This window comes from Drosophila albomicans, chromosome 3, assembly GCF_009650485.2.
Source record: "Drosophila albomicans strain 15112-1751.03 chromosome 3, ASM965048v2, whole genome shotgun sequence".
Taxonomy (NCBI): Eukaryota; Metazoa; Arthropoda; class Insecta; order Diptera; family Drosophilidae; genus Drosophila; species Drosophila albomicans.
In genome coordinates, this window is record NC_047629.2 from 21,401,947 (window position 1) to 21,424,387 (window position 22,441).

The 22,441-nt window shown below is 42.0% G+C and overlaps 1 protein-coding gene across 2 annotated transcripts; it reads right to left on the minus strand.

Moving 5' to 3' along the window:
• Positions 1-1,033: 1,033 nt before the first annotated feature.
• LOC117571152 (cyclic nucleotide-gated cation channel subunit A) lies at positions 1,034-20,644 on the minus strand. 2 transcript variants are annotated; one of them, XM_052004781.1, is made up of 9 exons: positions 19,847-20,644; positions 14,485-14,692; positions 13,844-14,417; positions 6,498-6,752; positions 6,276-6,438; positions 4,254-4,793; positions 2,870-3,535; positions 2,619-2,769; positions 1,034-2,547 (listed from the first exon to the last, which is right to left on the minus strand). In XM_052004781.1, the coding sequence occupies exons 2-9, from the start codon at positions 14,583-14,585 to the stop codon at positions 2,382-2,384; spliced, it is 2,616 nt and encodes an 871-aa protein (XP_051860741.1). In that variant the 5' UTR covers positions 14,586-14,692; positions 19,847-20,644; the 3' UTR covers positions 1,034-2,381. The 2 variants fall into 2 exon arrangements, with proteins under 2 accessions (XP_051860741.1, XP_051860742.1); XM_052004782.1 differs by lacking the exons at positions 13,844-14,417; positions 14,485-14,692; positions 19,847-20,644 and adding an exon at positions 8,131-8,278.
• Between the last annotated feature and the right edge of the window lie 1,797 nt (positions 20,645-22,441).

The following is a 22,441-nucleotide window of genomic DNA, read 5'->3' on the forward strand; positions in this document are numbered from 1 at the left end:
GCATACTCGACAAATTAACTAGTTAGAAGTTCAGCAATAGCTGAAGTTAATCTGTTGCTTCGTATTCAGCAACAAATTGTAATTATATCTAGATGGAAAAGGAAATATATTAGCAGCTATTTCCTATATCAACAAATCATCAGCGTGCTTGGGTAAAAAGTACTTAAGTCACGCAATGACTTTAGGCGCATTTCATGCGTGTATTTTAATTCTAATTTGTTGATTTATAAAAATGTTTCCTTTCAGATGCGGATGCGGAAACGATTCATTCGAAGGCATGCAAGTCACCCTGTCAATGTTTTTTGCATATGCTAAAAAGGCGACTTACACGCAAAAATCCTCATATGCGTATCCTCAAATGTCCTTGTGTGTGTGTGTGTATTCATAATGCTATGGGAGCGTCTAAATTTTATTGTCTGTCATGTCCCCAAGCAGCTTCATTCACGTGTCCTGGCAACAAATAAAGCCAGCCCTCCGCAATTCGAAGATGAGATGCGCGTGTGTGTGTGTGTGTGTGTGTGTGTATGTGTGTGTGTGTAGGTGCTAGACTCTCGGGTATTGGTGAGGCGGACATGGAATTGGTAACGGAAACACTACGCGGCGTATCCACTCGAAAAGGCTGAGAGAGCGTTTTCTTTTTATACGAGTATTTCTTCATCTTCATTTCTTTTTCCTGTGTGCGTTGTTTTTTTTTTCTTCTACTTTTTTTGCTTGTCGCATTTCGTCAAAATTGATTTTTTACTGCATTTACAGGATGAGGTTGGCATTTGGGTTTGCGTGGCTTTCACATTCACTTTCACTTTGACTTTGGCACGATTCCTTCGTTACTCATACGCAATGTGGTACGCACGAGAGGCGAGTCGAGGGCAAAGTGTCTGCATTACTTTACGTACTTCACGTAATTGCCGCCCTTTGTCTGCCACACTTCGAGTTGTCATTAGACCGTGGCGCACGACAAGCGAAACAGCATTATCAGTTTACAATAATACAGCGCTGGCAATGCAAATATAACCAGCTACCATTTTAAGTTTCTCACAATTTATTAATAGATTCTGCTTACATTTACAATTCTCGTACATTTATCAGGCTAATATAAAAATACAGTTTTCAACATGTGTGTTGCTGTGTCTGCATGTGTGTGATGTAAGTGTGTGTGTGTGTCGTTGTTTTTGTGTGGTTTACAATTACAATTTGTTTCTTCAAATTTGGCTTTGGAAGCGTTTTGCTCTTAACACTGAAATTACTCTTACAATTCGCTGACTCGAAAAAATGTTAACATGGTTTTTCATTACTGTTGCTCCCCCTTCTCCCCTATTCTCCTCTATTTTCTCTTCGCACTGTAAATATATCTACGTATATCTATACTATTTATCGTTACACATAAGTGGAACTTAAGGTAGAAAAGGTGGCCATGCACTTTTCTGTTATTTCCTGCTGCACCTTCACAGCACAAAATCAAAGAGAATGCACTCATGTATGACAAATAGGAAATGCGTTTTTTTTTATTATTTGATTTTAGTAGTTTTCGTTTTGATTTTCCATCTTCTTCTATTTCAGCAAATGTCGTTTGGTGGTTGTTGTAGTCGTAGTTGTTTTTGTTGTTCTAGGTGCAATAAGTAGTATTTATATTTGGACCTTACTTCTGTGTACTTTAACTGCTTTCTTTCTTGTTTTTTTTAGAAAAATAAAATGCCTTTTTTAGCTTATAAAATTGGACTATTGCCGAGTTTCGCATTCACAATGTTTCAGCTCGACTTATACGTATTTACAACGATACAAGAAATCGTCGCCTGTTTCACTTTACTCCCCCAAAATTTCGTTCCCCTTTACTATAAACTAATCGCTCGCTTACCTTTCGTTCACCGTTCATCGAACGAGAGAGCTAATTTAATTATGTTGCTGTTGCTCTTAACTAATCTACTTTTACACACTTTGAGGCACATTCAGTTTGAATCATTTTACAAATTTATAAAGTTGCGCTACAAAAAACAACACAAACATAAAAAGTTCGAACCAAAAACTCTCGCTGACAAACATTCCTCCCTCGCTTTCGCCGTCTCTCTTGTTCCGCAGTGTTCCCTTAAACTAATTGTAAAAATTAAAAATTGATTTACACGCGCGTCTAACTGGCGCCCAGCCAAGCTGCCGTAGCTTCCCGTTCCCCTCTCCCCGGTTGATTTCCCCCCGTAACATCATCCGCTCAAATGGGGAAACTTTTTAATCTGCAGCATCATTTTCCATAGTCGTAACTCCCTCAAGTTGAATGCATTTATCACTAGTTTTGCAGCAAAAAAAACTTGCAGAGCGTTTGACAGTACGCGACACTTGGAATGCCGCCATGTGGCATAGGTTTCACCCGCCTCCTGGAGGTGTCCCCTCGCTTAGAGCGTATTCTGTTTGGCCGCGTCGCCGCTCTTGGCAGCCGCCTCAAGGCGCGCACGTGGGCGCCGTTTGGTCTGCAGGGAATAAAGACGACCGCTGCGTGCACGCATCTGTGGCTCATCCTCCCCACCTCGACCCCCCGCACCGCCTACAGAGCCACCGCCACTGTGTTGAGAAGATAAAGAAGCGGTTGTTAGTGATGTGTTGAAAGTGGCAAACAAGATTAGAACACTCACTTGAGCTCCAGCTTGGCCAGACGCTGCTTGATTTTCGCCTGACTCGCTGTGTACTCGGCCAGCAAGCGAGCCAGTCGCATATTGAGGTTCTCCACGGACAGCTCCAGTTTCTCGATGCCGCCCTCGATGCTATCATGCACACGCTGCGAGTCTGTGGAATGGAAATGGAAGAAGAGAAATGGAAGTGCGGAAGTGCGTTAGTCAGCTGCCTGCCGGAAGTGGCCTGAATTGAGTTGGCGTCGTCAAATTACCCGCAAATATCTGCTCATCGAGCAGTCCATCTTTACGCAGCAGCTGACAGCCGCGTTGCGTGAGCGTGGAGCGTGCCTCCGGATAATCCGCGAGCGTCTCCCACAGATCCCGTTTGGCCAGACAAAAGAGATCCGAGTAGCCCAGCGAACGCACATTCGCTGTGCGTCGATTGCCCGTCCGATTGCCGGCAATCTCCAGCACCGACACCTCCCCAAAGACGGAGCCAGCACCGAGTGTGGCCAACACCGTAATGCCATCATCGCCCACCACCGACAGCTTGCCACGCTTCACAATGTACATCTCCTTGCCGACGTCACCCTTGCGGCAAATGTAATCACCCGGACTGAAAACTTGCAGCTTCAGCTTGAGCACCAGGGCTTCCAGCAGTCCCGGTTCGGTGTCGTGAAAGATGCGCACCTGCTTCAGGGTGTCCATGTGCACCTGGATGGCAATCTCAGCCTTTAGCTTGTCGGGCAAGGCGGCCAGCACACGCTCCTCGTCAAGGGCGCCGCTCTGTGACCAGGTGTAGGCAAACCAGCGTATCACACGCGCCTCCAGCTCATGGCCAACGCGACGGAAGGCCATGTACTGCTTGACGCCATCCATGCGATTCTGGAATTCGACGCGGGCCACATTCATGTTCGATATCATCGAGCCGATGTTACCTAGAAGTGGAGGAGGAAAGGAAAGGGTATGAATTTGGGATCGTTTTAATTTCGGACAGCCATTTCCGTGGCACTCCTGAGTCGTAAATTGTCGGGGGGGCCAATGCGGCGTATGCGTAACGCATGGCACAAAGGGCGACTAATGGCGGCACTTCCGGTGCTACAGAGACAGAGCGACAGACGCGACGCGCTGACGAACTTTGCATTCATCATGGTAAGTAAATTTGTTTGCCCAGATGTCAGACTCCCCTCTGCTTCCCCCTTCCCGCTGCTCCGTTCCGGTAATGGCAACGATAAGAAGGACGACAAAAATGATAAAAAGGCACGTTTGCCAAAAAGCGAAGCGAATGTGAAGGCGTCGACAGCAACAAATCAACCCCACACACACACACACACACACAGAGGGAAAGCAATAGACAGAAAGCGAGAGAGAACGAGAGAAATAACAAAACAAAACAAAGTAGAACGTAATGAATAATGTGGGTCGACATGGAGGACATGTACATGCGGATGGACCAGACTCGGTAGACAGAGGACGGAGAACGGTACGTGTCCGTTGTTGTCCCTGACGTGCGTGGGGCTGTAAATTAATACCCATTGATGTCACAGATGTCACTCTGCAACCAATTAAACGATCAGACGAAATATTTGCGTAAACAATGCGGCCCCGAAAAGCAAACAACAACGCGACCCCGAAAGCAAGGGAGAGGAAACTCACCCACAATGGTGGCAAAGATGAGAACGCCGGCGAGGAAATCAGCCACCACAAACAGATACTCTACATCATTCTCGGGCGTCGGTGTCTCGCCAATTGTCGTCAGCGTCAGCGTAGACCAATAGAAGCTATAGATGTACTGCCGTTGCAGCGTATTGTTGCGCGTTCCATTCAGATTGTAGACCCACGAATCGGAGCTGAAGCCAATCTCATAGCTGATGGCAAAGTACATGCAGGCATTCCAATGGATCAGCACCAGAATCGCGAGCACCACCTTGCAGATGCGAAAGGCATTCGGATATCCCGTCGCCGTCTCGGTGCGATCAAACCATTCCCAGAGCCGGGGCAGACGCAGCAACCGATTAAGACGCACTATCACCGGACAGGGGAGGTAGAGGCTGGAGCAGGTTTCGGGTGGCCACCAGATGTAGGCCAGATCCGTGGGCAGCATCGACAGCACGTCCAGATACCAGCCCTTGGTGTGGAAGTAATGGCGCCTCAAACGAAACGCATCGCGCACAAGAAGACCCTGGTCCAGAAAACCTGTCAGCGGGAGAGGAAGGAACTTATATTAGTTGACTGCCTTTTGCCAGAGGGCAAAGTTTATGTCGCTGTTTGTGTGTGTGCAACTGAGTGTGTGTGTGTGTGTGTGTTTGTGTGTGTGGGAGTGTGTGTGCGTCCTTGTTCCTTTAGTTATTGTTCTGCCCGTACATGCCACATGCAGCGAGACATTTCACAGTTCGCGGCGCTTTTGTTGTTGCCCCTTCAGCGTATAAAGCCCGAATCAGAATGCAAAACTAAAACTTTGATACTCTTCTCTACCCTATGACCCCCCCCAAACGCCAATCCCTAAGCCAACGAATAGGGATTTGTGTAGCAAATTGTTTCTGCTGTTCATGCTATACACAAAACCGTTTACAACTTCGATTGGCTTCTAAAGCGATTGTTGTAAAATAGCAACATTTACTGTGCATGCAGCTTAACTATAAAAAGCTTACGTACCCAACATGTTAACCATATTTGATAGCCAAATAAATATTATTTATGGTATCTTCTATTTTAATTAGTTTGTTAAGTTGTTTACTGCAAAGTTCTGACTAACTATTTGACCACTTCAACATTGTAACATTCCTTATTAGGTGAAGTATTAATTACTTTAGTTTTAGCTTTGAAACACTTTTTTAAACTTAGACTTTTTGTGAAATTCCTGTGAAATTTGCGGAGATTATGACTGAGCTAAGTAACAAACATTTTTATAGCTTCAGACTTTGTTAACTCAAATGCACTGTTATTATACAGTCTATGTTTTGCATGTTTACACAAAGTTTTTTGCATTTAAAATAAAATATAATAAAAATGTTAAAGAAACAAGGAAGGATTTACGATGTTCAACGTAATGTCACTAGTTTCATCATGTTTTTCTTTCAAATTATTAACATAAAATAGATTAGATTAAAACGATTTCTGGAATATTTTGAGCTGAAATTCACTTTTTATACCCGCTACCCCTTCTATTGTTTTCCTTTTAAAATTCAGCTAAAGAACTTCTGCTGTATTCGAGGTGATATATACATAAGTTCCTTTGCAAGACATATTAAATCATATTATATATCCTATGTAGATATTTTTAGTGTTATTGTTTGTCCACCACTTGCTTAAGAAAAGAGCAATGCTCTAAAAACAAGCGTATATTCCTGTTATGTGAAATGTCAAGGCTGGCTTATCCCTGCATTTGGCAACTGAAGAACACACACACTTGCTCGGCACACCCACACACACATACACACTTACACTAACACACACATATGTTTGTTATGTGGAGCAACTAGCTTTGCCATTGTCTGTGGCAGCTTAGTCAGACCAAAAGTCTCGAATCTCATTTGCATAAGCAGCATGCTTGCTGGCTGCTCCCTCAACAATTGTCTCGCTCTTTCTCTTTTCGACTTTTGTGCTTTCGGCCTTTTCTGGCCGTCAGCTAACAGTGGAGAGTACAGTTGTAACTCTGATGGAGCACTTGGCACTTACCTTCATGCATGTGAACAAGCGTATCCAGCAGGTAAATGAAATCGCATAGATAATCCAGCGTATACCAAACGGCGGGCGCATTCTTGTTGATCTCCCAAAAAACGGAGCGACCCACCACGAAGATGATGTTGTAGAGCACCGCCAGCGAAACCACAGCGAGCCACTGTCATGAAATATTAGATAGTGTACAAAACTGTGGAGAAAATACCTCCTCAGACTTACCCTGTAATGGGATTGCAGGGTTGGGTCGACGGAGAGGCGATTGCACAGCGCGCTGGTGCCACGAATTTCACTCGATAATGCCGCATCATCCATGGCACCGCCCGGCGTCTTGCCAATCTTGTCCGTGTTCGTTGTGTTCGAGAACTTCTCGAGGAACCAGTCCGGTGGCTTGGCGCGATTCCGTTTCGTCAGACGTTGCCGCAATGCCTGCAGCGTTCTGCTTAACGCTGACGGTTTGCTACGTTGTTTTGGCTCCTGCAAAAAATACAACGTGAAATCAGGGGGAATGAGCATCAAGTTTATTTCTTCTTTGTGTTGTTTTTTGGCCAACATCAATGTGGAAATGTACCACGCAAGCGACGCGCACTAATTGAATCGTTTTAATGGCCCCTGGTTCGGAGGGTAACCGCATTAAAACTTGGCCAACATTCGGCGACTCAGCGAGTTCTGCGCTTAAACTTGTTATACTCTTGTGTAGTGTTGTGTGTATCTGCTAAGAGCTGGGGAAAACTCTTGTAATAGGTGCACATGACGCAGCCAATCTCACGGCACACTGCTTCCAATCGTATTGCTCTGCAGCAAAGCATTGCTAATAAATTTATAATCATGGTAGCATCTGCAGCAATTGGAACTACAGTTCAAACTTCTGTTTCAGATCGTCTGTAGCTTAGTTGAACTCTATGAGCAGGAAGTACAAGAAAGTTTCACCGATTTCCGGTACATTTCATTGTACCGGTACATTTCATTGTAAGGCAAATTTTGTCTACCTATCACTTGTTTAAATTCGGTTTAGGGGCTTAAAGAGCCGGCTCTTTAAATTTGCTATGCGAATGTCTTTAAAATTCTGGTAACTTTTTAATGTCTTTTCTTCTTTACGACTAAAGTATTAAACGCTTAAAGAACTTTGAAATATATCTTGATTTAAACTCTAAATATTTAATATTTAATCCTAGTTTTGATCAAGGATTTTATTATTAAATGCGTGGATTTATATCACACGCTCACTCCTGGAAAATGCATTGTGCTTCGCTGCATTCACAACACCTTTCATTATTTATTAGTTACTTTTGAGCTCAAGTTTCTAAACGTAATTTGACACTGTGCTCTGTGGGGTTAAAGAGCAGCACGTTTAGTTCTAGACAAGTTAGTTTCTGTGGTTTCTTATTCAAGGGGTTCCGATGCACAACACAAGAGAGATACACACATTGACAGACGCACACACACAAAACACTCACAAACAGTCACTCATCAGTTTGTGTGTATTCAGTTTATGGGTAACACTGGCGCCCACAATCGCTCGTTGTGCACATCCTGAGATTAGGGGCGTGTGCTTGACAGTCTAATAAACGCGTATCAGTCGCTGCCAGCGGTTAATCCATTAAGCCATATATGTAGCTACGCAGTTAGTATATCTGTCACTGTGTGTGTTTGTGTGCGTGTGATATGAACTTGGCTTATAACATATTTGTGCATGTATGTTGGTATGTAAGTATACCACAGCCCTTTGGGGACAATGCTAATGATAATGCAGTGCAACGCCTCCTGCTGCGCCCAGCTGTTGTCAAGGTCACACACACACACACACGCACTGACATATTTGTCACATTATTTAATATTTATTCATGTGCTTTACCGCTTCATTTTGTTGTCCCGCTATGGCTGCGATATCCAAAGATTGCACCATGGCTTTGACTTTGAAATGTCGCATGCAAAAAGAAAAAGCGTCGTTGCTTCCTTGCGTTCTCTTCGCTTCCTTTTTCTCTTCCTCTTTCGTTTTCGCTTTCGCCTGACACTTTAATTGCAGTTACAATGCTAATGATGATGTTCGCCGTTGATGACCGTTAAACGCGAACCGTTAGTTTCTTTTTTTGGCTACTGCGCATGCGCATCGACGTCGAGTTGCCCGTTAACACTGAAAATGCGTTGCGCGCTTTGCAATTGCCATTGAAGGTGTCGCAGGCAGCAGCGACGTCGACAGCAGCAGCGGCAGCGACGTCGATGTTGACGTTGGCGTCGAGCGTCACGAACGTTCAAGTTGGCCACGGCAGGCATACACAATAACTAAATGTTGCTGCTGTTGTCAATTCAAAATGTTGTTTTAGTGGCATTGTTGTTGTTGCGATTGTTGCTGCTTTTGTATTTTGCAATTTTCTTAATTTGCATGTGCCGACATCGGCACTGTCGTCGTCGACGTCGTCGTTTAATTAATTAACCCGCAAAGTCTCAAGTGACTTTAGTCCTTCATTGCCAGCAATAGCAACAACAACAGCAAGGACAACAAAAGGCATGTTGTTGTCAAGTAGTGGACTACTATGGCCATTGATGGCAATTTGACAAGATTGATGACACTTTCAGCAGAACTGTGCGCCGTTTTCTAAACGCTCTTTTAATTGTTCTTTCGGCCATCATTCAATTAAGCTGAAAGCTATTTGTCGCCTATTGTTGTTGTTGTTGTTGTTGCGGCTGCCATTGTGCAGCGATCAACCGACAGCTCTGAGATATCGATAACTAATCGCTTGGACGATATGTTTTTAGCAGTGTTTACACACATGCCAAAAGAAAAAAACTAAAAACGTGTGTGCATATTAATTAAATGCACAGTACTGGCAACAAGGAAGCCAACCAGTTAATACTAGGCGGATTTTGTTGATGGATAACCAGCAGTGCGGTGCATAAACATGTTGATTAAATGATAATGATAATACTGATGAGCTCATCAGCCAGTTGCATAGTGGTTTATTATCTTTATGCAAGGTTGCAACCAAAAAAATAGAAATATAAAAATCGTCTCAACTGATTCAGATTCTCGCAGCAGTAGCTCTTGTACTTGAAATCGAAAACGCCCCACGTAGTCTTCGCCCCCGCTCCCGTAGTCCATCACTGACACTCGCCGGCTGCCTGATTGGCATTCAGTGCGTCGCGGCGTGAGCTGCACAATAAATTTCCATAATTGCCCGGCGTCCGTTAGGTGTTGACACAGGTGGCGGCTGAGAGGGAAACCTGCAGGTGGCCAGGCGGGGGGAGAAGCTGGCTAACATTATGCTAAGCAAATCAAGCGCCGCGTTTGATGGTTATTGCATGCGTGTGCTTTATGCTCAAATAAAATTACTTTAAGCGACTCTTAAGCTGCCCCTTAGGCCTTAGAAATGACCAATGGGTCTGCAATTGAAATGCTCGTCAAGCTGTGTGAGCCCCAACAAATATATGAGAAGGCCATAGAGGCAACACCAGGCACGTGGCACTGATTGGTAATGCAAGAGAGAGAGAGAGCGGGCAACATGAAGCGGGTCATCTTAAACTTTTGAATGGAAATTGACTTGGAGCCAAAATGCCCTGAATGTTTAGTACTCGTAATGAAAACTGTTCCCACTCGACAGTCAGCGTGTCTGTGTGTATGTGTGGGTGTGTCTGTTATTTCCGTTTTTGACATCTACGAACCCAAGAGATTGAATGCCGAGTACTAAACGGAAAGATTTACTATTTTATTTATAGCTGCAAATGTGTTAAAGTGATCCCAACCGAAGTACAAATCCCTGCCATTGGCAATTGAGTTCAATAATATTCCTTATCAGATACTTGTACTTTGGCAAGCAATTTCCTTTTTCAAATAGAGTTGGCTTAAAAGCTACGACTGTGAGAATGAAAGTTGATGTGACTTTTGACTCTGAAAACACATTAAAGCTTTCAGCAAAAATTGTACAATTAAATTCCAATTTCTCTTTCCAAGCAAAGTATTTTTAAAGCAGAATGAACTTAAAGACTATGAAATACTCGATCAAAGTTAAATGCGACTTTTGACTCTGACAGCACATTAAAGCTTTAAATGAAAATTGTGCCATTATAATTTGAACTTCTATTCCTTTCCTGACACAGTTGGCTTTAAGGCTTAAAGTTTGAACTAGAATTATTTGATTATTGATAATGTGACTTTTGACTTCAAAAGCACATTAAAGCTTTAAGCGAAAGTTGTGCAATTATATTTGAAATTTCTATGCTCTCTCCCAGTCTGCTCCTTTCTCACGCTCCATCTGGATGTCAGTCAGTATTATGAAGGCTTAATGAGAAACAACACCACGAGCTAAACAACTTTGGTTTAAAGCCCCGCAACAATGATGCTGTTTGGCAAACTTTCGTTTCACTTGCCTCCAACTCCCTACAAACCGCATTCATTATAACGTTGGTTTTAGTGGTCTAATTAGCACTCGACAAAACCACTCTGAATAACCCCACATTTTTGATATTGTGAATCACAATAGTAGAAGTGCGCGCAGCTGTTTGGATGATAAGCACTTTTGCCCTTTTGGCATTTGTGGCACTTGCACTTTGCTCAATTCCCAGTTAAATGTTATTTATTTGTTATTGATATCTCAGCATTTTTATCTGCAATTTGTTATTTTGTTTCTTGTTTTTTTTTGTTTTGTGTCTGTTGTTGTGTTTTGTTTTGTTGTGATGAGTGTGGTTGAGATTTTTGTTTGGCTTATTGCTCCACTGAACGACGTGGGAAATTATGCAAATGTGGCGCAGATTGGATGACCATAAACAACAGTGCTTATCGACGACGACAGCGGTAACAACATTGAGTAACAACCACAACAACAAGGAACAACCTCCCGTCCCATCCATCTCTTCTCTTGCAAAAAAAAAGGACTACCATGGGTTGGCTATATTAATACCTTGTCTAATGCCAGCAACCCAAAAAACTCAACAGACCCAAACTAAAAACTGAGAGACTGCAACTGTCCAATCTAGACCCTCATCAAGCGCAAAATCCAGCGTTTGCCTTTGTTGGTTCTTGGTGGTGTTGGCTTAATCTTTGGGCCTAGTTGGTATTATTTACAGCACGCGTTTGAACGGACGAATTTTGATTTAGTAGAACACGAACGAGGTCCTTTATAACTAACTGATTATTTTGCAAACTCCTTTCGAATGAGTCAATTCACTGTTGCTGTTTTCTTTCGGTTTTTCAGAGTTGTCTATATTTTTTTTTGCTGCCGTTGGCGAACGCGTTTTTTGCGCAACTGTCGATGGTGAAATTTGTAGAAAATTGACTAAGCGCAAAAACACAACAAGAAGACAACCCGAAGAGTTCCCTGGAATACGGGAGGGCGACATTGCGTTTTGTTTGCTCGAGTGTCCTGCTGCCAGCTCAAATTGCACAGAAACAATAAGCAAAACAGACGCAGAATAGCAATATCGAAGAGGCGGCGGTTGCCCATAAACGGGCAACAAATACTCGTACTCTCACTCACTCCCCATCACTTCCCCGCAAAAAAAAGGTATGGCAGGCAAATATAGGGCTGGCTCATTAATCGGTTTAATGGCCGACAGACCCAAGGCGCTGACACTGACCAACTTGGCGATTGTTCAACTCTCCCTCTCTATCTCTCTCTCTCTTTCTGTACACCAATCGAAGCCAACGCAAACTTTGTCTGACTCTTCAAAAATTTTGAAGCACTCAAACTTGATGATGTATACATAAACTACAATATATTTACTATATATACTACATATATGAGAGTGAATATGTATGTGTGTGTGTGTGTGTGTGTGTGTTTTGGGGATGTTCTATTGTTGCCTTCGGTTTGGCTCTGTTGCGGTTTTCTGCCGCAGTTGATGGCCAAACAGACAAACACACCTCAAAAGCATTACAACAACCAAGCCAATATTTGGACGTCGTTATGCGGGCGACACTGCGCCATCGAAGGGGGACAGCAGAGGGAAAGTTGAGTGGCTGCTTGATAGTAGGGCGGGTAACGGGGAAACAGGGAACTGAACGTTTTCCATTTGTATTTATTTCATTGCGTTTTCGTTTCCCCTGCTGCCTTTAGCTATTTATGAAATGGCATTGAAAATGTTTCTGTTTCTGTTGCTGTTTCGTTTTCTGTTTCTGTTTCTCAGTGTCAGTTTCTTTGCGGCTGCTTTTTCCTTTTCCTTTCACTTTACTTTTGGCCTGACTCTCTGGCTCAATGCTCTTATCTATCAAATTGGTCGTCGGCCAAGATACACATTCGCATTCTCGTACTGGGCATTCGGGCATTCTGCCACCGTCACCGCAACAACACTCCTCTAAGTCCCCGCCACCATTTGACGTGACCGGCAAGAAGCAGCTGTCCAGTGTCCTGTGCCCAGTGGCGAGTGTCCTTCTCCCACTTTCTTATTTATAGCTCGAGGGTCAAATTAAGTTCTAAACAGACTTTTATATTTGTACTTTTTTTTATTTTATTATCATAAAGAAGAAAAGGCCCAAAATAATATAATTATTAGAAGGTTGCAACAGATATGAAGCCTCACACGTGGGCTTTGGTGCAAAACGAATCAATCTTTTACACAACAATTTATTATTGATGTTATTGAATTGATTTATTTGAAGGTGGTCAATGTAGCAGGTGTATATTGCTTTAAAATAGCATTTCATTCATTTTAAGTACTCTATTCTTATACTTTCTATAAAGATATTTCAAACTACATTAAATACAAGCTATTGAAGGAAAAATATATTTTGATTGATATATTATTCCCTTCAATATTGTTACTTATATAATCTCTTCTCCAAATATAAAAAATGTCAGACATATTCCTATATCTCTGATAGAGTAACAAAACTTCGACTCTATCAATTGTGAACTTGTCTCAGCTTTCCTTTTTTGAAGCAATTTGACACGTGCTAATAAAAATTTCTGCGGGCACGAAAATGGCAGTCAGCTGGCATGGAACATGGAGCTCGGCTCGGCACATGGAGTCGTTGGACGGACGACGCGTCGGCTACGTGACAATAGAGGAAGTAATTAAAACGCGATTTACGGCAAGGTCAAGTTTATGAAGGTCCACAGTTCATTTGCATGGCATCCATACGGACGGAATGGGTCAGCGTGGAATTGAGGAAATGCGAAGAAGTGCAAAAGTGTGGCTGCGGAATGTTCTTGTGGCCAACGCGTCGTATACGCAATGTGCTATATATGGATGGGCCCGCAGCATAAATTGTGCTATTGTTTCATTGTTGTCGCTATTGTTGTTATTGTTGTTGTCACTCTGCGTTGTCGATGGCGTCAATCAATTAGCGCAATTACTTAATTACGGCCCACATAATTGAATAGCTGCGGCGGCCTCGAATTATGGCCAGGCCAAAACCAAATGGAATGAAATTAATGCAACAAATAAGCAAAGTGTCTGGCTGACTGACTGCCTGTCTGTCCATCCGCATTTATGTTCTCTCATATCGCTCTATCTCTAGCTATTTATCTCTGTCGACTTCGAACATATTCCTATGGCATATTAAATTACGCATACGCCGTGTGATTTATGGGTGATAAATACGCATAGTATCGATATATCGATATCTCACTTACTTGTATCAGTTTCCTGCCATTCTCCATATAGTTAACATCTGAGGCACGCGGCTGTGTTGACTGCTTCTGCTCGACAATCGCCGGAGCATCGGCAAAAGCATCATCATCAGCTGCTGATGCTGCCGCCGCTGCTGCTGCTGCTGCTGTCGTCGCCTCAACGTTACCGTTGCCTTTGGCGTCGTCCTCTTCATCATCATCGACATCGTAGTCGTCGTCGTCGTCGTCATCGTCCAGCTCAATGCGATGCCTGCGCTGCCAGCTGCCACGCGGATAATGCAGGCGACGCTCCTCAACATCGACGCTATCTGGACCCAAGGGCAACGGCAATGCCGTTTTGTTGGCAATTAAATGCTTGCGCGGCAGACAAACGCCATCGCTGCTGATGGCCGCCGCCGTCGGCTGAAAGGGCGCATAGAGGCCGCCGCTGATCTCCAGCTCCTCGTGTGGCATGGCCAACTGATGCGTAGCTGTGTTGCAGCTGGAACTGGAGCTGCTGCCGCCAAACGGCAGCTGGGCGGGCGCCGAGGAGGCGGGGCCAACGAAGCGTGTGGTGCGATACATGGGACGGGAAAGGCTAAAAGCAGAGCACAAATTTTATGAGCAGGCGGAATATTAAATGTGATGTGGATGGCAAAACGCACTTGTATCCGTATTTGGGGGATTCGGTTTCGGGGCGGCGTCTGGTGGACATCATTGTGTTGACCCGATCTCCGCGGGCGGCAGCCATCATATAAGTCCACATTGCGGCGCATCCAAAGCTGCTACGCTAAGCACATGACGCAAGCTGAAGCAGGAGCGGAAGCAGAGGTAGAAACCAAAAGAGAAACAGAAGCAGGAGAAAAACGTCGACTAGAAAGAAAATGGTAGAAAGGGTCGCATTAATGTCTCAACTTAAAGTTAAACCTCAAGCCACTTGAGGGCAATTGCGGCTTCGCAGAGCAATCATAAACGCGCTGCCACGCTGCCTGTTGTTAGTTCCCCATAAAACTGTTCGCTATAGCCCACTTGAGGGTGGGCGTGGCAACGCATGGCAACGCAACAAACGCGGCAAAACGGCGTGTGGCAAGCAGCAGCTTGTGGTTGCAGACGTAATTAAGCAATTAAACCGGCTCATGAGTTGGTGGCTCAAAGCAAGAGCCTCAAGGTATGCAACAGAAATTGCACAGCGCAAAACGCTGCGTGTCCTTGTACAGCTTTTGATAGCTTCGACTCGCCTTGCCTTGCCTCGTCTCGCAATCTCAATAAACACGGCATAGAAGACAGCGTACTTTTATGTCTTTCATTCTTATTCTTCACATTTTTTGGTTGGGATTGAAATTGCAGTCTTACTGGCTGTGGGAGTTGTTAAATTGCTAAAAATGCCAATTGGCTTAAATGGATTAATGTTATTACTAGTTGCTGCTTTTATTTGTATCGTCATTAAATAGCTTCCTTTTCAATCGTGATTAAAAAGTGTTTTAAGGACAATCAAAATAACTTTAAAAAATAGCAATGCAGACTTTTGCTTCTGCTTCTTTCGGTAAGGTAATAAGGTCTAAGAAAAATAGTTTCTTTGCGTAGCTTATATATAAATAAAACTATTGCAGCAGTTACTGTACACAAAGATTTTTTACATGCCATAGACGATGCAGCATGTAATTTAATATGTGCTTCATATATTTTATAATGCACCATCATCAAAAATGTATTCTCTAAACAATTTCTTTAAAAAAAATGATAAATATAACATTCGATTTTATATATAACAAATACGTTTTTCAAATATTTATTCCAAGAACTATTAATTATCTAGTCAACAATGAAACGAAATATACAAATTTGTGTCAATTTTGCAACTTTATTTAAAAAAATTTAATAACTAACCGTTTGATTAAATTTTCTACTGCACTTCAAAAATTTAATAAATAAAAATAAATTTCCTATGAATTATTCTGTACCTACTTCAAATTACTTTTACAGCAAATTTTGCTATTGAGATTGATTACAGAAAAAAAATTTCTGTTTTTTCTTAAATTAAAAAAAAAAACAAGTAAGAAAACTACAGAGGATTACAGACTGTGAGATATTCGCTACCCATTTTAAATTAAACCACAACAATGCAATATATTTCTGAAAATATATAAATATATATATATATGTATATTAATATTCAGACAAAGTACTAAAATATTACCAAAGGCTATAATTGGTATATTGATATAGTACTTCATTCAAAATATACCAGATTGTCATCCATATCAACGTTTCTTAAATAACGTTCACAATTTTGATCAAATGTGAACGCAATCAAATTTTCAATATTGTTTCAATTAAGACTGAGCTTTATAAATTTAATTTAAATAAAATATTTCCAGTTAAGCAATAAACCTTTAAATTTGTTTGCATCTACTCTTCAAATTACTTTTCAACTACTTTTAACATTAGCAATGCTTGAAGAATACAATACAAATACAAAAAAATACGTTGGAGTATATATTAATATTGTTTGTTTTATTTATCACCGTTCTTCACAAATTGAATTTAAACACAACAATTTCTAGTTAAATAACTAACCTATAAATTCTTTGGTATCTCCTTTTGCAAATACTTTTTAGGTACTTCAGGCAATGCCATTGCTTCCACAAGAAACTTTTTAATCATTAACAAAGATACAAAAAGTTAAGTAATGCAATAGTTGCGCCCCATTTTAAAATTCACACCCAACAAAGTTGAGCTGCCAATTGGTTGCCACTTCCTATTAGTTGTTTGTTAGTTAAGTGCTCCCCAAAGTGATTAATAATGCATTCGAAATTAAAGCGAAAGTTCTTCACATGTGAGAAATTAAAGAGTATTGGGATAAAGAGATGAAGTGAGCGTAAAGTTCGTGACCCTCTAAGAAACTGTGCACTGGAGGGCTCTGTCCGTGTATAAATAATGCCCTTAAATATGCCAGAGCAGCATAGACACAAACTAATGAGGCGCAAATGATAAATACAAGCTGCCAGCATAGCAAAAAGAAAAAAATATATATCTATAAGAAAGGAAAGCAGATAGACAGTACTCGAACAACGAGTGAGGCGAGAAAGGGAGGAAAGAAACTACGAAAATGTCCAGCTGCAAATGTGAGTCAGAGCAAAAAAGCGCAAAAATTGTGCACACACAAATTCAAATTGTGGCAAAAATGCAAATTGTGAATTGCAGATAATCAAAATGTGCGCAAAAATTAAGCGCTATGCGAAATTTTCTTTATGTAATTTCCACATGGAATGGCACAGCACAGCAGCTGAATGGAATGGCACCCATCGCATATCCCAATGAAAATCGAAATGAAAACGAAATTGGAGAACAGCAGCAACAGCAGAAGCAGCAGCATCAGCATCAGCAGGAGCTTCAACATGACTGCAGTTAGCCAGTTACGAGCAGAACATCCTTTGTGCCTTTTTGCCTTTGTCTGGCATTTTTACTGTCGCGTGATTTTATGTCATAGATTATCCTTGCCTGCTTGCCACTTGCCTGTCTTAGCTCGCCATCTTCAGTGTACCATTCAATTTAAAGTGCAATTTCGGTTTACCAAAAAGAAAAACAGAAAGTACCAGATGAAAAAAAAAATGAGTGCTCCTCCGCAGCAATCGAATCTCTAGTATTTGTGCAGTTTGATGAGTCAGTGGCAAAGTCTTTGACCGCATCAACAAAATCGAAAAAAAAGTGCAAAAAATAAGTGGGGTAAAAAAACAGAGAAGAGACGATTTGCTCTATGGGGAGTATGTGTGTGTAGGTGTAGGATGGGAAGGCGTACCCAAGGAACTCTGACATTCAAATACATTGAGAGAGGAGCAGAAGACTTCGATGCGAGGTGGAATGGAATGGCATCGAATGGAGGACAGCAGCCACATCGATTTTTAGCTGTAAAACCAAAGTAAATCCATTTATCAACTTCAGCTGCAAACATTTTCGTGCAGATAACAGCACAAACTTGACTTTGATAAAATGTGCCACACTGCAACAGCCGCAGCTCTAGCTCCAGCTCCGGCTTCAGCTTCACCAAGCAACAACAACACTTGACCAAGTTTTTAAGGGCAAGTGGCCGGAGGCCATTAAGTACTCATATCACAGTTTTGGACAAACAAATTTCTATCCTTCATCCTTCGCTTCAGTTTCGTATATTTATTCTTTATGCCCATAACACCAATCAAAGCGACCACAAAACGCTGCCGGGCCTCAAAATCGTAGCAAATCGTAGCAATTAACGCCTGGGACAGCAGGAGCTCTCACACACAAACACACACACACATAGAGACGAACACCAATACACACACAGAGAGAGAAAAAGGAATGATGGCGTTGTGCGACTTCAAAAACGTTTTAAGGATACGCTTGGCATTAGCTTTAGTTCTGCTCTCATTTCAGTTCTCTGGCCAAATCGTTTGACTCAACTTGGAATTGCTAACGAGCTATAAATGTAGCCTGTGTTGTGCGTGTGTGAATGTGTGTGTGTGAGTGTGAATATGAGTATGGGTGTGAATGTGTGCGGCTCATTTGTAATGATTAAGTGGCGCTGCGAGCGAGCTTGTGGTGTTTATGGCCCAAAGGAATCGTTTACACACACATTTCACATTTCACTTGTGCAGGATTATGATGGGGAGACAAAGCGAACAAGCGAACAAGAGAGGGACCAGAATAAAAGTCCTGTATAGCTGTTGATAAACTGTAAGATAAGCAAAAACCATTCGCATTTCTTTCATTTGATTCCATCATTCATTTCATTTCTTTTCGCCTTTTGTGCCATTCACTTGCCTGTTTTCAATTGCAGCTTAAGTAAATAAACACATGCATGAAAAGTAAATAGATTTCAGCTCAGCTGGACACAACTCAATTGATTCATTCGCAGAATTATTAAGTATTATGATGATTATGTATTACATACTTATTTTTATTATTCTCTCGGCCGTAGATGGACGGGGCCGCTTAAAAGGAAGTTGCTGACGCGCAACGAAGAACGCGCATCACGTATACGCCATGTGTGTGGCGCATGAAATTCTCAATCAAAACAAAACGCCTGACGCTGCCAATAGCTTTTAGCAGGAGCACTGGAAAAAAGGACCTCTGTGGCAGAGGGACGAGGAGCGGACTGAAGCACAAAATATGCTAATGTCAATTATTTTGTGCGTAATTTGCTTTCATGCTCTTGAGCACACATCAAAATGCGTGTACTTATGCGCGTTACAATACCTTCAGAGCACTCCATTCCCATTCCTCTCTTAAGCTTCCCTACCATATTTCGTCCATCATCATGAATATGAATATGAATATGAATATTCATTTCTTTTTTTTTATTTTGTTTTTATTTGCTTTTTTTCTATGCTGTTCGAAATGCGCTAATAATTTCATGAGCTGTTCGAATCGACATGGAAACCACTCGACAACGACTTATCTAATCTGTATTTATAGACATTCTGTATTTTCCTGCAACATTTTCGACCATCCCTTCGTTGGATTCGACCCCTAATCCCCACTTCGGTTTCAGGGCGAAAAGGTGAACTGGCTTCAATTAACATTCGTGCACGTAAACGCAATAACGCAAATGGATTCGGGGTTTTGCTTTAATAAAATGCGATATTTATGGAGTTTACTGCCCCCATCTCTTCCCCCCACGCACTCCCCCGTCCAGCACCTGCAACATCAACAGATAGCGGATGCCAATTAATATGGTACCAAGTTAGATATTAATACTCGTATCGTCGTATCGTCCGCTGCTTATAGTTAACAATTACGTCCACTGTCCACACTGCTTATGGCACTGAGGTGATGGCGACGACGACGACGAAGGCGACAACAGAGATGGCATTCAAATCACGCGGTTAACGCCTCACTGAATGGACGACTCTAAGGACACACTCTTGAATGCTTTGAGCTGCGTTGACAGTGCCTATTGCAGCCTACTTGCCACTTGCCACTTGCCACTTGCCTCTTGCCACTTGGTATAATAGCTGCAGGAATAGCGACGAGAGGAAACGGAAGATTTACCTTTGCTGTTTCCTATTTGAGTTGTTGTATTAATCCGGCAACTGTCAGGCGACGCGTAATCCTATTAGATGTTGCTCCGTTGCCAGCTGCGTGTTGTGGGTGTAACGCCTGTTCTTTATTTTTATTTTTCTTTTAATTTCTTTTAATTCTTTGTTGTTGTTGCTTTTCTTGCTTCTGCTTGTTGTATTATTCTTTATGGTTTGCTGTTGTTATTTCTGCTTCTCAGTATTTTTCACGTTTTTACCCTTGTGCTGGCATCGCACAATTATTTAAATGCGTGCAGTAATTTCAAATGAAATTTGAATATTTAACTGTATGCCGCGCATATTTCTACCCACACACACACGCACACACTCGCATACACACGCACACAACGCGAAAGAGAAAAAGACCTAAACACGAATACACTAACACTCGCATTAATGCTGATTATAAATGGCGACCATTAACAGTTGCTGTTGATTTTTGCACTTTTATTGTAGAAAAATTCAAATGTTGTGATGCTGGCGGATGCTAGATGCTGGATGTCGGATGCTTGATGCTTGATGCGAAACAAAATCGCGCGTGAAATCGACACACAGGACACACGACGAGCTGAAGGATAACAGATGAAAACACGAATGCAGACAGCTTCAGCTTTTCTTACTATTTTACGCGCGCCGTGTACGTTCGCATGCTTGGCTAACGGCGCAATGAGCGCCTGTGGGAGCACACACAGAACCAACGCCAAATGCAAATGCCAAACAGCAGCAGCAGCAGCAGTAGTAACAGCAACGTCTACGCCAGCAGCAGCTGAAGCAGCAGCCGAGCAGAGCCGATAACAGTCAGACGCTTCGAGAGCAGTTGCTTTGTTGTTGCGTTGTGTGTGCTTTTCATTCATGGCTTGAGCGTGAAGCTTTTTATGCGAAAGCTTCTCGTTTTTGCACGCAAATGCCGCCACATAACCTGTTGCTTTCCTTTGCCTTTTTTTGGGATGCTGCTGCTGTCGTTGTTGTTGTTGTTGTTGTTCGTGCTTGGCAGCGTTGCCACATCGCGTTACTGTTGTTGCCATGCTATTGCGATTTGGGGAATACGCGTTGGGAATTCGTTGTCGCCAAATGACAACATAAATTAATTAAATTGATGTTTAAATGTTTGTTTCGCTTAAGACCCGAGCCGGAGGCTGTCGCTGGTTTATTAACCCGCCTTCAAAGCGACAAAACGATTTGGCGTGCGTCTTCTCGCATGTGACACATTGACAAATTACTCAAATCAATGCAATGAAAGCACACACAAAAGAACTCTCTACATACGCGCTACATACAGATAGAACAGCGAGCCTGAAATTGATTAATGTCATTCCAGAGGCGACAGTCTACGTCCTGTCCAAGCCAGCCGATGCTCATGAACTAGTTTGATTTAAAACCGTCTGACTGCCAACACACACGAGTCTCCAAATACAGTGTTTCAAGCTATGGCTCCATTAACAATCACACCTGTAATAGGCCGCTTGTCGTATCTGAAATTGGCTAAGCCTAAAAGTATGCAACATTTTTTTTCGTTCTTTTTCTATACACATACATATTTCTACCTATTATTTATTATATTATTTATTTATATGGTTATTGTCCTAGTTAATTTGTATTATTTAATTTGTTTAGTTGTATAAAATAATTTGTAGTCTGAGAAAATGGTACTCAATGTCTTGTCATGGTTTGTGCTGAGAAGCGGAGCTTTATTTACAAATGAGACTGAAAGCTCCAGAAATAGCGCCATCTATTGGTGGACCACGATACATGCAAGCATGAATTGCTAGATCAGCTGATCGTGTTAAGTCCAGACCAAAATAGACAAGCGATTACCTTTTTGAGTAGGATTAATTGTCAAATTTGTTGTTGGTTTTGGTTGGAAGAAATGGTTAGCAGGTTATGTGCAGAACCTGAAAAAAAAAAAAATGTGGAAAAGTGCATGTGCTTTAATAGAAAAAAAAAGTACATCAGTGAAGTGGTTGGTGTAGTAAGATGCTTAAAACGTACTTGTGAGTATACAAAGATACTTCATTGTATAATTGTTATACTAAGTCGTTAATCTGGTCATCTTCTTTTCTTTTACAAAAGTGCACCTTGCCGTCCACTTGTAGCTGTTTGTCCACTATAGGAATTTGCCAACTGGCGTAAATAAACCAAGTGCCGTTTTCCAGATTAGGGTAAATATTTGTTATACGTATATTTAGTTTTTTGTTGTTCTAAGTTTAGTTTTGTCTATTTATTTTTAGATTCGGCACTTCGTCATAAATTATAATAACTCAATCCTAATTTATATAATAACCCAGCCATAATTTATATAATAACCCAGTGTGTAAATTATAATAACCCAGTGGTAGAATTTTAAATTAATTTAAAATGAAACGTCAAAACACACAACTGCTTGATTAACGGCCAACCACCAAAAGCTCCAAGTCGCAGCTGTGCTGGACACATCAGCTGTCTGGGCAACGCAAACAGATGAGCTGTTGCTAGCTGCAGACGCTCATTGAGCACAGTAGAATTGCTTCCCAGCAGGTTGTGTTTCTACTGCAAAACACCTGCGTCCAGCAGCCTTGCGATCTCCGTTGGC